The sequence below is a fragment of the Centropristis striata genome, chromosome 2 (assembly GCF_030273125.1).
Source record: "Centropristis striata isolate RG_2023a ecotype Rhode Island chromosome 2, C.striata_1.0, whole genome shotgun sequence".
Lineage (NCBI taxonomy): Eukaryota > Metazoa > Chordata > Actinopteri > Perciformes > Serranidae > Centropristis > Centropristis striata.
The window spans coordinates 10,951,001-10,967,259 of NC_081518.1; the positions used below are offsets into that span (position 1 = coordinate 10,951,001).

Here is a 16,259-nt window from a genome sequence, read left to right on the forward strand (position 1 = left end):
ATGATTCAACACGTAGTCTCGGGATAGGTGTTAAGCCCAACAGTGGGAGTGAGCATGTGTCGTGAATATTTACATGTTGCAGTGGGTCGTAAATTACAAAACCAAGATTAGCAGTTTAGTCTAAGACAGTCATTTGGACACAGTTTCTGACAAAAATGAATTGTATCCTTAAAGCCCAACAAACATTTAAAATGCATGCCAAGTGTATTTATTTATGATTAGACATTTACCAATCATTATTTATTAATATATTAATATATTATAATAATATATAATAATATTATTTATCTTTCTACAAACTATTTTATAGTTGTATTATTATTTTTAATACTTTAAAAAAATGATATTATATATATATATATATATATATACATAAAATTATATAACATAAATTATATACAAATATATTATATATACTTCTTAAAAATCTTAATTCATGTTTTATTTATGTATGCACTAAGGGTTAAACACCTTTTCTTGATATGCATGAGGGATCTGAAATGCACTTCAAATTTGAAGTGTAAAAAATAGGATGTGTCAAATTATGTCAAGGCACATACATAAGGGGTTCCCTGTTATATTATCTATCTTGCAAGGGGTCCTTGAAAAAGATTGAGAATCTCTGTCCTAAGCATTCACCATTTGGCAAACCTTTGTTTTAAATATTTAGGCACCTACCTTGTTTACATCAGCTTCTAGTTTTCTTTTTGTTAGATTTTATTGGTACATTCCAGCCTATAATAGTGCATTGGCAAAATGTGTATCATATTCCCTGTTAGATTTGTGTGGGTAGTAGAAAATAAGATGCAATAAAACGTTTTTTTTTTTTTTTTAATAATTGCACCCACATAAAGTTGGGGATCTTGAAAGAGTCATAAAAAAAGGTCAGAATTATGCAGTAGAGACTGAGATATCCTCACATTTAATCCCTAATATGTCTCAAACTTAACAAACAATTGATCCCACAATTCACACAATGCAACTCAATAGCATCTTTCATTAAACATTTTTTGCCTGATAAATGTCCTCATCTTTCACCCCAGACTTTTCTATCCTTATCTTGACGTCTGTGTTTTCTGACTTACTATACCTTGGGATCTCCAGAGTATGGATTCCACCTGTAGCTCCAAAGAGGTAGGATCCAGATGACGTGCTCAGGATCACATCATCTTTATACCTGAAATCGAGGAAAATTACTGCTTACACCAGCACCAAGACAGTTGGAACCATGATAGACAATTTTTTAAAGCAAATTTTGTAACATAACAATTTAGATCTCCGATCATATTACTATGATATCTAAAAGAATAAAGAGAGATGCTCAGAAAAAATATCTTCATAATCATATATGGTTGAGTTATCATCAAAAATATTTTTTGTCCCTTTAAGTATTAATTACCATATTGAAAGTAAAACATATTTTCAGTTCTTGCTCACCATTTTACAATGGGCATGGGGAAGCCTGTAACAGTACAGTAGAGTTTGATTGGAGTGTGTTCAAACACGGTGTGGGATCTGAGTCTGACCAGGAACTTTGGTCCCCTGATCATAGGCTCCTCATGGATGTATTTGTCCACCATCTTTGTGCTCACCTAGACAGAAAAACAAGCATACCAACAGATCCCATATTAAAACAAATAAACAGTAATAAACTCCACACATTTACCACACAACTACCATTGTCTCAATGTAAGCTCAGGTACAGATAAATAGGTACATTTTTCTATCTAATGTTTATATGGAAGTCTGTATAGGGAAGGTTCATAGATTCTTACCACGTCCTGGATGCGAACATGTGACTTGTGTTCATACTTTTCCTCCATCGCCTTAGAACTAAACACAAACAGTCAATCAGCTTTTCAATCAGTGTTTCTTCTAGTACACAGGCTGAAAAAATGAGTAGATTCTTAAAAAAAACATACTATTAAAATATTTAAGATATGACATTAGCCTAATATAAGGGTTAATCTCTGCCCAAATAACATTTACAGTAAGTAGCACTGGTTTTTAAAATAATACTGTTGAAGGTATATGAGGCTTATTGACTGTTTAGACTATTCAATTATTCAGATCCCTACCAGCCAACAAGCCTCCAAAGTAGCTTTACTGGTGTGTTGTGTGTAGGTTTGTTTTGGTGTGTATGTCCTGTAGTTCTTGACAGGGCTTGTAATCTGATTCTACATTGTTTTCTGCTGTTTTCGTACATTTTTTTTTAATGAAGGGTGCAAACCAACTCACTTTTCTCTGCCAAGCAGTGAGCCAATGTTTTAAGTGAGCAGTAAAGTCAATAAGTACCGATCTACCAATCCCACCTACTACTTGCTGATATATGGGCTATTTTGCCTGTGATATTAGGACAACAAATCAGATTTGTTATTTTTCCACACAGGTTTTTTTCCCTCTGAAATCGTAAGGGAGTGAAGCCTCATGCCTTGTTCATGCAAATAATGCACGGCACCTTCCAAGACCTTTGCAAAGTAGGGAGAGAGAAATAAAGCCTCCCTGATTGAAACTGACCTTACACAGCAGGCTATCAACAAACACCAACTTAATAAAAGATTAATAGGGAGGCTTAAATGGTTGACATTAGAGAAAGAGATAATCTTTTTTAAAGAGGATGCATACAGAATTTCACTTTACTGTTCAACAAGACGTGGCAGTCTGTAGAGAGTAATTAGCTTCAGATGTGGTTATTACTGTATGTCTGTGCACCTTTGGGTATCGGAAATATGGCCTTCAGAATGTCTACAAATAAATATTTAACTGCCAAACACATGTTGCCCTCATTTGTAAGAGGAGCCTCTTCCATTTCTGTCATAAACCATTGTGGCTGACACAGCTGTTTCAATGGAGGACGATGAACAATCAAAACATCCTGTTTTTTGCTGCTATGCACAATCGTTTTGCCCAAATCCCATATTTAGTAGACTATATCACTGAGGGCCCAAACCACAAGAGGCGGCAGCAGAGCTGGCAACAGGCCTGTTGGACCTGGAGATGGTCAACATGAGAGAGACAGCTAGCAGTGGGAAGCTCTGAGTCTTTCATCACTGTTGTCCATAAAGCCTTCAGCCTTATGTCATTCCACCACTGTCACCACAAAATAGAGGGCCTGCAGTCCACAGAGTCAGGGGGATCCTGAGAGCTGGCAGCAACACACAAAGCTGTGTGATGAGGTTGAGGCTGGAGGGGCCATGTTGCATATTAAGGAAGGAAGATGACCAAAAGTAATGTCTTGTGATGCAAGCTGATGCAAGATTGGGCCATTTACACAGCCTGTAGGATTTATAGGTTCGCCCTAAGTTGCCAAAATAAGTAACATGCAAAAATAAGTGAGCTGCTCCATAAAGGAGAGTGGATAGTCCATATGCTTTATCATCTTCACAACTAAGAAAGAATCATATTTGAAGCAGAAGAAAAATAAATCCTCATTAGTCAGGAATAATAATTTTTGAACATACAATAGTTAACTGATATTTACACGCACGCACGCACGCACACACACACACACACACACACACACACACACAGGTTAGGAAAATAAACTCTATATGAGCACTACCACCACAAGAGTAAAAAAAAAAATCACTTCACGTCACTGAACACTTTAACACTGTTAAACGTATTAAGTAGTCCTCATTTCACAAAGTCAGACTTTTGTGCTAGTTATCTGCTAGGTAGCAAAAATTAAAAAAGAAGAAGCAACAAGAGGTGAGATGCAGCAAGAATAAGATTTTTTTAAGTGGTAAGTATAGACATGGAATACAGCACAAAAACACACACAAACACACACACACACACACACACACACACACACACACTACATAGCTACAAATCACAGCAGTGCTATGCAACAAAAAGAAAAGCAAGTTTTAGAAAAGCAAAAGATTTTTCCCATCATATCTAGAATTTACATCAGCCAGTTTGTTACTGTGAAAACTCAATATTCAACTCAATATTTGCCAGTTTTCTTCATCATACAGCTTCCTAAAGAGGTCGACATTAAAATTACTATAGCTAATTAAAGGTAGGCAAATTTAGGCAAGTTATACTTGGAATCTAACAAGTCACTGTAGCTGTGGAAAAGGCATCTATTTCAGATGTTTCCTGCTTTAAAATTTGAACAGCCTCTCTTAAGCCTGAAAAAATACTAAAATTAAAAAAATTATATAGCCAATAATAATACAATTAGTAAAATGTTTTGATCTGCCCTAATCGATTTTGAAGATGAGCTTTGTTAAAACAGCTTTCAGGTGAGCTTGGCCAGCTCAGGGTTAGTTTGTTCTTTATGTTAGTTTAAATGTTAACCAGGTAAGCCTTATTATTCCAGCTTACTATTGTTACAATACTACTGTTAGCTTAATGTGTAAGTTATAATCAGCATTAGAGTGCAACATATACCTGCTGTATTCTTTAACCACATATTTGCTCTGTTTGTGGTGGTATTCGTGGTTGTAACTCCCACGTTTCATCCACACTGACATGATGACACTGTAGATACTGACCTGTTGGACCAGCGACACACACACATAGACTGACATGGTAACAACGTACAGTAGATTCATATTTATAAGTCCGACAAGCAGCAACACAGTGACACCAACATGTACAAACACAAGGGCTACTAATCCTAAAAGATTGTCAAAGTGACTACAGGAAGTAGATGCAGTCAAAAAAGCTGTCACAAAGCCACATGTAGGGAAGGAAAGAGACGATTCGTTATTCCAGGGAGTGTTTGGGTCTTGTCTTTTCTCTGTTCATAACAATTTGTAGAAAGATATGTAAGATAAGTGGACAATACATTTCTCTGCAACACAAAGAAAAACCCTCCTGGATTTTGGACACATGGAGTTGCCAACATTGTCACACAGAAACACAACAGTGTCACTGACAGCTTCAGGAATGACAAGGTGACACAAGAGTGATTTAAAGAAGCCAGGAACAGACACACGCTACACATACATAAACAAAAGACATGACTGCAGGCTATTGTTGGACCAGCATGCATATGAATGAACAGTTACTGACAGTACAGCTGCACCAAAGACCATCAATTTGACAGCTGCAAATTCAGCACGAGCACTTGTATATTTATTACAGTTTAACACACAGTGAAGGTTTGAGAATACTTTATTATCAAAGACAAGTAAATGAAGTAATACTAAATTGAACATGAAAGGATAGTTAGTTAGTGTGAGCTTTGTAAAATAGCAGCTCTTATCATAACACATTTCTATTGTTCACAGGCCATATTCAGTACTAACAACAAGACTGAGCCATGACATGGCATACATACAACACTGATGATGTTACAGCCGATACAAAAGAAAAATAAAGGGAAACACTGCTACATCGACAGTTAAGTTGCTATGTATCTGACATAAACACGTTTTACAGTATACACACCAAAGAAAGCGCATAACTTTGTCTTACATCATGCAGTCACCGCGGCGTTGGAACATAATTTCCTTACATCACCCAAGTCCTCAGAGACCGAAAATAAGGTCAGTTGAAACGTGAAGCGATTCTCCCTGCCTAGCCTCACCCTGAAAGCTGTTTCCTCTGAAACACCCAGCATGTTCAACTTACTTCCAATGCCCCAAAACTGCCAATCAAGCAGCCAGTCAAGCATATAGATGGCACCATAATGCCCCTGACCTCTAACCTCTGGCCCCTAAAGTTCATAAACATTGTTACATACCTGGTTGAATCATGTGGCTGTGCAGTAGAAAAGTTTCCAAATTATTAATTTGTCATAGAAAATGTTCTGTGGTTCCACACACATCCTACTTGAGGATCAGTAAAGCAGCCTGTCCAACAGTGTCACAGATCTACATGTATACTACTGAAGTAACTGAAGTCACTGCTGTTCTTTATGAGTAGGGCTGCATGATTTGGAAAAAATGATCTAATTGTGATTATTTTGACTGATATTGCAATTGCGACAGGATTTATGATATTGGTCGGAATTAGCCTTTTTCCATCATTATTTTCATTTCTACCAGATGATTTTTTCTTAAATCTGCAGAATACATGTTGTATGCCTAGACATATATGCAGCACCACAATACTTAATTCAGAATGGTATTAGACTTATCTTCAATCTGGATATTCCACTAGTCCATACAGTGTTAAAAAAAGATTCATTTTGCAGCCATACTTTTGAGTAAGTTTATTTATATAACACCTTCTCAAGCTTATGTCACAAAATCTAAATCACAGCAACAGCCATTGGGACATTTTGTTTCCAAAGAAAATCAGCATTAAACTCAACTGCCCTCAGAAAAGTTTTCACTGCAAGCAGGTCATATTCTAGTCCCATTAGTCCTGCACCCCGGAGGCTGTCCTCTGCTTCTGTCAGTCCAGCCAATACTGTAACAGCACAAATGCTTGCCAGATGACACTCGAGCCTCTGCGTCTGAAACAGTATACCTCTATAACTCTATACCATAACCATTAAACCTGTCATATTCCGAAGCTTGATCATAAACAGTTGCTGGGCACCAACACTTGCTATAAGCTTACTAATGGCTATACTAATAGAAAGGAATAATAATGGCTCATTGTATTCTAAGTACCCTAAAAACATCAAATAAAATCAACACAATATGAGTCCCAGAACAACACAACAGCAGGTTGTGCACTGAAGCAACAGTCCTAAGTGTCTCTAGCAAATTTGACCGTCCAGTGGGAGTCCATCTTATCCAATTAACAGTCCATCATAAACACAAGGACCTTACTGTCTATCTGTCAGGTCTCAAACAAGGCAGTTATTCTCAAAACTCATTTAGTAAAATTTAATTCAGCACAGCCTTCATAAATCATTCATCACTTTAAGTATGATCAGCCTTGGTAAGGTTCCATGCAAGATATCTTGGTCGTGCCCTAATCTGCTCTCTATTCCTTCACCACATTGATCCCACCTGCTACACTTATAAAAAAAAGTATATTAAAAAGCAGAGCATACAGAGGTGATCAAAAAGAAAATGAAAAGAACAAAAATATAGTTTTCTTACCCCTTGAGATTTCCTTTGCAGCGACTTCGGTGTGAGCCTGAATCCACAGGGAGTCAGCCTGAACCAAGTACCAGGCCAACGAAACCACCACCCGTCTCCAACCGACCCCCACCTGCCTCTCCCTGAGGCCTTATAAGGAGAGAGAGCTGCCTATATATAACCAGTATTCTTCAAGACTCAGGCCCACTAGAACCAGTCAACTATTTGATTAACAAAGTTTGCCCATTACAGTTTTTAGTGGTTTGACCAATTGCTGATTTCTGGCATATTAGCTTGACAACTGATGCTAACCCAATGGTTATTCAAGTATACCAGGTGATCTAGACAATGCAGACAATTTGTTATGGGGGGTGGTGCAACACATTTTAAGGCAGCATATTTAGCCCGACAGAATAGGCAGCAATATGTTGAGCTTATTCAAAAACATTGTAACTGGCTGGCCACTATAATTTCTTCCATATCACAGTGGCATACTTGCTGAATCATAGAAACACACTTTAGATACTATTTCAGAGCTTATAGAGAAAATATTCTTATTTCAACATTGCAACATTTAACTGCAGTATATGGCTGTTTCACATTTAAATATTCCTAGCTGCATTCTAAACAGTACTTAAGTCCCTCTGTAAGATCTTTCCCCATCTGCACTCAGAAACGTCTTAAGACACTGTGTAGCATGCTGAACTTTGGCCAGGGCCTATTTATAAAACTAGCTACAGTTACAGCTAGACTATTCCTGACACAGTGGAGGAGCTGTGAAACACATTTCACATCTGAGGCGTAATCATATGATGAGAAAACATGGAGTTACATTTGAGAAAAGGAAAGAGAGAGACTGCTAAAATGGGGAATTGGGGTGAGAGGGTTAAGTGTAGATGATGTTGCCTTGGTTTTTGGATTTACAAGGTTCCCGTCCCCATTACCTACCCAATAGCATTTGAAAAAAAATCAAATATTTAATCAATTTTTATGAGATTTAATTCCAAATAAAGTCATGAATGCCATATATATACAGTATGCGTGTGTGTGTGTGTGTGTGTGTGTGTGTGTTTTATAATAAGTTATAAAAACAAAGTATATTTAAAGTTTTATAGTTATAAAAATTTCTGTCAAACTGTGAGAGGTAAGAGTGATAACGAGTCAATAGGATCCTGCATTAAAAACTGAACAGACACCTGAGACATATATGGCAGCCACTCTATGTAATCTTTGTTTACTGTTTTTGTCCGTGTGTGTGTGTTTGTGTGTGTGTGTGTGTGTGTGTGTGTGTGTGTGTGTGTCTCTGTGTATGTGTGTGTGTTGTGTGTGTGTGTGTGTGTGTGTGTGTGTGTGTGTGTGTGTGATGTAGAAACAGGCATGATGTCTGTCCATGGTTGAAAAGAGCCCTCTGTTGGTCATGTGGTAGTATACTCTGTAACCAAAGCCCAGTGTATTTTAGTACATTATGTTGTTGGCTGACAGTAAGACGTTGGTAAGCCAGGCCTCCAGTTAAATTAAGTGGTGGTATATGTTAGACAAGCTGAACGAGGAAGAAATAGTATCTAAAATTTAAAATATTTGTACAGCTTTGTTGGATGATCGAGCGCTGCTTCTTCCTGTTGGAGATTATGACTTTTTGACTATTCCAAGCAACACCTTTTGACATTCTAGTCCCTGGAGACATTACAAGATGAATTATTCTCTCATTTTAGTCCCCTGACATGCTTAATTTTACACATTGCCTTATAATGAGTCATTATGAAAGAGGAACCCCTGGGCACTTCATACATTAAATAAGTCAGGCCTGTCCGATTAACTTTAAATTATGAATCGTTAGTGCAGAGCAATTTACAAAGGAGAATGTCTCACTGAATATTTGTCTTTCATCGAAGAAACATCAGGTAGGCATGCAATACATTTAGCTGTCTCTCTATTGGGACTATTTGGTATACACCCATTTTCAGAAGAAAAAAAACACAACACTGTACTCATCATACACATAGGCCTACCATTGTTTTTTTTTTTTTAAATCTTGGATCACAAAATTATATCAACTGTCCCTTTCATTAACTACAGAGTGTCTTCATTACTGGGCTTTGCAAACTTCTGTTTAGGTCACATGATTTCAGTTGAGCTTAGAGGCATAAAGTATGGCAGCTTGCCAAAAACTGCAACAGCTGAAAAGACATGAATGTTCAGAGTAACAAAGGAGATAAACATAAATTACGTTCTTAAATCCCCCACTATATAATTAATGTAGCCCAACTGTTGATGTCCCCTTTATCTTGACTATCTATCTTGAAAAAAAGAGAGCAATTTATAACATCAAATACATACACTTAATAACATTAATGATTTATTTTGTGTGGTTGTTAAGCACCCTTTTAATATAACTGACTACAGACAGCTTATTCCATTTTGGTGAATGGATTGCCAAACTGCCGTTCTGTTGACAAACTTTATTGCCTCAGCACTGAAGCTGTTCAAGGACTGTTTTCATCTGGTATGATCTCTCCAGAATGACAGCTTTGTTAGAAAACTGACGTTTGACGTTACAAAGTCTGATAATAATTCCTTCTGTAACATGACAACCTTAGGTTTAACTATCCCCCTGTAATGCAGGCTCTCTTGTAAAATCAGAGAACCTAGTTTCAGATCATCACTGCAAGTCTTCTGGACAAGGGAAGCCGGTCAATAAATCGAGCCACCCATCCTAACACGTGATGACGCATGACGTATACGGCGTCAACGATTGGCTAAGCAGACAAGCAGGTAGTGAAGCAGCTGCGGCACATAAACAACAGACTGTTCCCCTTCACTCTATGAAGTGTAATTCGCCTATTTATTTAGGGGTTTTAAAGATAAAGTACGCAGCGCTTGAGTAACCACTACAGATCTTTCGTGCAACACACCAGACAGAAGGTGAGGTCATTTTAAACATTACATCTGTTTAAACCAACGGTTGAAGTTCATTTCTGTTCGCTGTGGTCTAACTGAAGAGTGTTAGTTTAGTTGAGTATTGTAAGTTAGCTAATGATTAACTGCCCTTAATATTTCCAGTTTTTAGCTCTGCTTAGTTATAACGTTTATGTGTGTATGTACGTACTGTAGTTTCTAATTAAGTTGGTTAATGTTATGTTGTTATATATGTTTATTTGTTGCGTCTGACCCTTGGATTCAAAACTGCCAGTCACCGTCTCTTTGTTAACTTTAAACAGTTCATTTCCGAGTGCGATAACAAGTTGTTGTTAACATACTTTCTTCCTGTGGTTGCTGCTATGTCTCGAGGAAGTGCATGAGTACGTCTTTGGTATTGTTGCCGACTGCTGCTTGTAGCAGGGCATGTTTCGTAGAACTTTCTTTGTGTTGTACTGCCACAAACGGGACAATTGTATCTTGAGTGGGAATTTCACCGCACGACTGCACACTTCAGCAGAGATACTGTGATTATCGCTGTTGCCAGTCTCAGTATGAACGTTAGCTCATTTCTTATTATTAAATAGATCAATAGTCGCCGACATGATTGACTGGCCCTGGTAGTATATCTGCTTTCAAGCGCATTTTCGGTTCTTCTTTGTGTATTTGAGTTAGAAGTTGCTATGTTTAATGTTTTGGTTGATTGCCCAATAAAGTTGTCACATGAGGTCTTAATAACCACTCACTTCCTCCAGTTAAAGCCACAACCTGTTTTTCTGCCACTGTGCACATGAGCCAGTTCGCGTCTCTTCCTTGAATAAGTCCAACAACTGTCATTTGTGTATTACATGGTTTAATCCATTCTTACAGAAATGTACCTTGATAATAATGCATGCATTTTCCACAGTCACATTTTTAACCAATTCTGCACTCTCAAAGTTGTTTTAATATGGATGTAGCAGGAATCTCAGGTTGTTCTGATGCTCAATACAGAGTTATACACAAAATAAGCGGACAAGTGTGTTATCTACTTTAAGGTCAGACATGAGGCTGTGCTTCCCTCTTCTGCTCTGCCTGGCAGCAGCCTTGACATCTGCCTATGTGATTTCACCACCGTAAGTACAACTGAACGTGATGTACATATGAAAATAATGGTACATGGTCTAATGAACTACTTTTCTGGCTCTTTATTTGTATATCTAGTAAATTACCATACAACTTTCAATATATAACATGTCCTTGTCATTCTGTTACGAATAAACAAACTGGACTCCACTAAAAAAATATTGTATATGTGTGTGTATTTCAGACACATGTGGACCAAACTGATCCTGACCCACCACTGGCCAACCACCTTCTGTAAGGTGAGTTTTATCCTGCTTTTAGTTGTTTAGTCTTTAATATTTTGCCCTTTTTTAAAGATGCAATAGAGCTGAATCACAGAACACAATTTAAAATATTGCAGTAGGAAAATAAGCATCTCGTATATACTGTATCACTAAAGCAGCATTTCATCCTTAAAAATCATGTGATGTCTATGCCTGAGTCATGAGACTGGCTGTGTGTCAACAATCTGGTTTGATTAGGCAAAAGTCTGTTCTATATGGGAAGATGCAGTTTTAACCATTCCAAAAGTCACAATGCAAAACACACATCCCTTTTTTGTGGCTTTGACAGCAATTTTCTCCCTTTTTATACCAAACCAAACACCAAATTTCAACATACAAAGACTCAACTAAGGAGAAATGCATGTAGACCCTTAACTACAAAGCCAAGAAGTTCCACTTTCCGTCCCACAGTGTGACTTTTCTTAGTGGAAAAGAAAGACCTTTTTTTGAAATGTACGCTGGTTGGCAAAATAAAAACAACTTGCAAGACATACTGCGTCATTAAAGTGTTAATTTCATTCATTGCTCAATTCTTTTTGTGGAGAACAAACAGTGAACCTAGTGGTGCTACATTAATAAACAATTAATTGATTAGTCTACTCAACGATAGTCTATCTACTCTAGACTGTACTCTAGTTACAACTCTCCAAAATTTGCCTTCTGTTTATTTCAGACCTTTGTTATTCATGCACTTTCACTAATGTTGTGACAGATTTTCATTTTCCAACTCAATGAGTCATGGCCAATTGATTATAGTGAATGTTAATCACTGTTAAAAGAATAGTGTAAATTGGGATTATGTGTCCAGATGGAATAACAATACGAATATTTCACATTTCAGATGGAAAAATGTCATGTCAACATCAGTTACTGGACACTACATGGACTCTGGTATGTGTTTGTATGTAATCGGATAAGAGTCTTTTCTCGATCAGCATGGCAGATGTTACTTACAGATAAGGCCAGATTTTTTGTTAAAACATTAGAATAGTTCATAGGAATGAACTAAGATTACAGAGTTGGAAAAACAGACACAGCTATGTCAAAGACATCTGTGTACTGTGTTGCAAAGATATCCATCATACTCAGTGATAGTGAGTCACTGTGGTGGTGTCCAGTCGACCCTCCGATAGAAGGAAGTAGATGCAGTTACACTGTTAGCTGTGTAGAAGGAAGTAGATGCAGTTACACTGTTAGCTGTGCAACATTACCAGCTTTAGTTTACATCTGAAAATAACACCTACCATTACACACAGACTGCATTTAAGAGATGTGCAATGGTTAACTCCCTGGAGTGTTTAGCTCCATAATTGACAAGTACTGTCACTGTATTTAGTAAATCATGTATTAGTTGGGTGAAAGGTAAATTGTCAGTTGGCCAGTTACACATTGTATCTTTTAACAACTACCTGTTGTTAAGGGTACATATTAGTCTGAAAATGTTCTCTCTGTAAGTAACAAAGGGCATGCAAGATATCTAATATTGTGAATTTTACTGTTTTCCAGGCCAGATAAAGGAATTGACTGCAATTCATCATGGCATTTCAACTCATCCGAAATAGAGGTACAACACTGTTCAGGCTGAATGTATCTTAAAAACTGGATGTAAAATTCACAAAAGTAATTTATTTTGTTTTCATAAATCTTTAGTTGCTCAGTTTACACTGATGACAATATAATTTTTCTTGCTAGGATACAAACAGATAAATAAAATCTTTTGGTGTGTGTTTTTTAGGATCTGCTTCCAGACATGACGAAGAGTTGGCCTGACTTGCTTAAGCCCTTATCTCCTGAATTCTGGTATGTTGTCAATCAATCAATCAATTCATTTTTTTTCTGCCTATGACACTTTTTTTTAGTTTGATGTGTTCTAATTATATATACTATAGTACTGCACTATAAAAACATATTATGTTGTCTTTACAACTGCACATGCATTGTTTGTTTGGTTGTCTGTGTTGTCAATGCCTCCTCAGTGGATTTAGATCCGGAAGTAATTTGACATAAAGATAATAAAGACCATATTACTATATATTAATGATGACTGTAGGAAGGGACATATTTGTACTTTACTATATCACACTGTTTACATCATATGTATGACCTTATTTTCAGACAGAACATAATTAAAAGAACAAATTGTATATTGGTTGACCTGACTGGATTTTATATACTTAAAAAAGCCACAAACTTTGTTCAGATATTTATCGTTATCCAGTTCCGACGCACATTGACATTATTATTATTATCATCATGTAGTGTATTCCTGGCATCACTTTGCACATTATCATTGTAAAATTTACTGCTACTCGTTTGCTTAAACAGGAAGTACGAGTGGCACAAACATGGTACATGTGCGGCCAAAGCACCTTCTCTGGACAGTCAACACAAATACTTCAGCAAGGCACTGGAACTATACCATAAAGTGGATTTGGACAGGTGAAATTTTTTGGTTCTCAGTATTGTTTTGATGTTTATTTTAAATCACTCTGGATAAAAGCATGAACCCCTCAAAGCCTCAAATATAAATATATGTTTCTGTTATTGTAGCATCCTGAAGAAGTTTGACATCATCCCTTCAGAAAAATACTACAAAGTAGGTCTATTTTTATATTTATGTCAAATTATGATTAAAAATCTCACATAGTGGTGTTAAGAATTGAGCATCTCACTAAATATCTGTGATATTATATATATATATATATATATATATATACACACTATATATTCTATTATATATATATATATATATATATACACTATATATTCTATTATATATATACACACACACACACACACACATACACACACACACACATACACATACCTGTGCCTCTAACTTTTCTGCTCTGTTCCTAATGTTTGTAGCTTTCACAAGTTGAAGGAGTCATAGAGAACTTCTACGGCATCAAACCTAAGATCCAATGTATCCATCCATCAAAGGTATAAATACCTCATTTCTTTCAAATGACGAAATCATGGTTTACTGTTTGTGTTTGTTATGGTCCTGCTTTTGAGAAATTTCTAGGTGTATTTTTTGTGTCTAGTATCGTTGTATTAGGGCTATGTTTCTAATGATGACTGTATTTTTGTGTTTCACAGAATGCGGATTTCCAGACATTGGGGCAGATCGAGATCTGTTTCGACCGCGACTTTACCCTCATGGACTGTGAGAAACAGTTTACAATGGAGACGATATTTAAGGGAGAATGGGACAATCTCATTGCTGCTGACAAGGCATCTGGGTTCAATGTGTGTGACCATGATATGCCAGTTTACTACCCACCACTTTCAGAAAATGCATAAATGCACAAACTGAAATGTAGCAGTACACTACAACCCTCCTTTTAGATGCACAAAAACATACAAACAAATCAACTGTACTGTGATTTAACATGTGAACACACAGTGGAGGACTATGATTACATTTTTCTCAGGCTTTAAAATGACTGTCATGAATTTAAAGAAACCGTTTACCCACAAAATAAAATGTTTTCTCTTACCTGTAGCACTATTTAATATAAATCTAGATTTGTTTTGATATTTGGCCTGTGGTGCTGTTTATTTCTGTTTTACACCATGTCCAAACTTTTTTTGAATCAAGGTTGTTGAAAGAAATCAGTTACTACATGAAACTGCCCACAACAAGGTCTATGGATTATCTTGAGTAACGAGAAACCGACATCACTCTTTTTCTTTTATTTTGCAATAGGAGTGCCACAAGCAAAGTGCCATCTAATAATATTTCAGAGAAGGCAGACATCTCTACAGCTGATACCTCCAACACTCGACAACTTACGCCCAAACAATCTAGACTGATAAATACTACTAAGGACACAAGGAAAATTCTGTATTTTTTATTTTGGGTTGAATTGTTCCTTTAATGATAATGTATTGAAAAAAAAGCCTCATACAATCAGAGCAGGCTGAAAACATCTTTGAAGTGCTTGAAAATTCTGATTGTGACAGGTACTTGGAAAAGAAACTCTTTTAAGTGCAATGTTCTTTTTATTTCCTACAAAAACCTCTACTACGTAGTGTTTTAATGGAATTATGTCCCTTCCTGACCCTTGCTAGTAGATGAATCCGATATAGTGCACAGCATGTTTTTTCCACAGCTCAACAGGGGGCATTGTGGTGAGTTCAGGTCAGGCAGGCCGGCGGGCAGATGGAGAGTTTATGTGAGGTATCTGCCAAAGATTGGAGCCTAGCCTCAGATTTACAGGTGACTCTTACTTCTTGTTATTGGTCTTAAAGATGTCAAACTCTAGTGCATATGTTGTGAATCTGCTGGCAATATTTTATACATTTGTGCGCTCATGTGCAACCTATTAAGTGCCATTTTTTTGCGTGGGTGATTGGATTTCTTTTTTATTAAGTAAATGCTTTTTCAATATTCAGATCATTTGTCACAACATGCTGGAGGCCAATGTAGATAAAATACTTGTAGAAAATGTTTTTACTTTTACTGATGTTACACATGCTTCCGACATGCTTCTTTTGGTACTGTTTTTATGTACATGGATAAATCAATTCAGTGTAAACTGGAAGGTAAAATGATAATTATCACAGCTACAGCAGACAAATGTTGTGGTGAGAAATTACTGAAAGGAACTTTTGTACTGTCAATTTTAAAATGTGAATAAAACATTCAAAATCTAGTCAATCTGCCTTATAGTCATTAGTGAGTTATTATGTAACATGCAATATCCATATGCATTTTTAATTTCTGTAATGGAAAGTGAATTCAACCTATAAATAGAGCTAGGTAAATAAATATAGAAAGACCATCTGCCTGAAAACATTGGTGTCAGGATTTAAGTTGCATTTTAACATCTTTCAAAATTTTTGTCTATCATGTAGTATAATATAGTGAAGTAATAGTACTATGTTTATCTTTTAGTCTGTCCACACCGACTCGGTGTGTATGAATATTAATGTTGTGATCTCCTTACAGAGC

At 36.6% G+C, this 16,259-nt stretch overlaps 2 protein-coding genes across 2 annotated transcripts in view; one reads left to right on the top strand and one right to left on the bottom strand.

Moving 5' to 3' along the window:
• The window catches only part of LOC131984178 (myomesin-2-like), a 44,528-nt gene that overhangs the window by 25,868 nt on the left and 2,401 nt on the right, over window positions 1-16,259 (bottom strand). The window contains 3 exon segments of the mRNA XM_059349085.1: window positions 1,091-1,177; window positions 1,438-1,592; window positions 1,776-1,833. Coding sequence (XP_059205068.1) covers window positions 1,091-1,177; window positions 1,438-1,592; window positions 1,776-1,823 — 290 coding nt within the window. The 5' untranslated portion in view covers window positions 1,824-1,833.
• rnaset2 (ribonuclease T2) lies at window positions 9,761-15,324 on the top strand. Its single transcript, XM_059349089.1, has 10 exons — window positions 9,761-9,917; window positions 10,949-11,026; window positions 11,221-11,275; window positions 12,141-12,190; window positions 12,806-12,863; window positions 13,035-13,099; window positions 13,625-13,738; window positions 13,850-13,895; window positions 14,168-14,242; window positions 14,402-15,324. The coding sequence occupies exons 2-10, from the start codon at window positions 10,956-10,958 to the stop codon at window positions 14,603-14,605; spliced, it is 738 nt and encodes a 245-aa protein (XP_059205072.1). The 5' UTR covers window positions 9,761-9,917; window positions 10,949-10,955; the 3' UTR covers window positions 14,606-15,324.

Coding starts and splice junctions, on each gene's coding strand:
- rnaset2 (XM_059349089.1), top strand. CDS start 10,956: ATGAGGCTGTGCTTCCCTCTTCTGCTCTGCCTGGCAGCAGCCTTGACA. Junction 13,100..13,624: donor CCCTTATCTCCTGAATTCTG/GTATGTTGTCAA, acceptor TTGCTTAAACAG/GAAGTACGAGTGGCACAAAC. Junction 13,739..13,849: donor CATAAAGTGGATTTGGACAG/GTGAAATTTTTT, acceptor CTGTTATTGTAG/CATCCTGAAGAAGTTTGACA.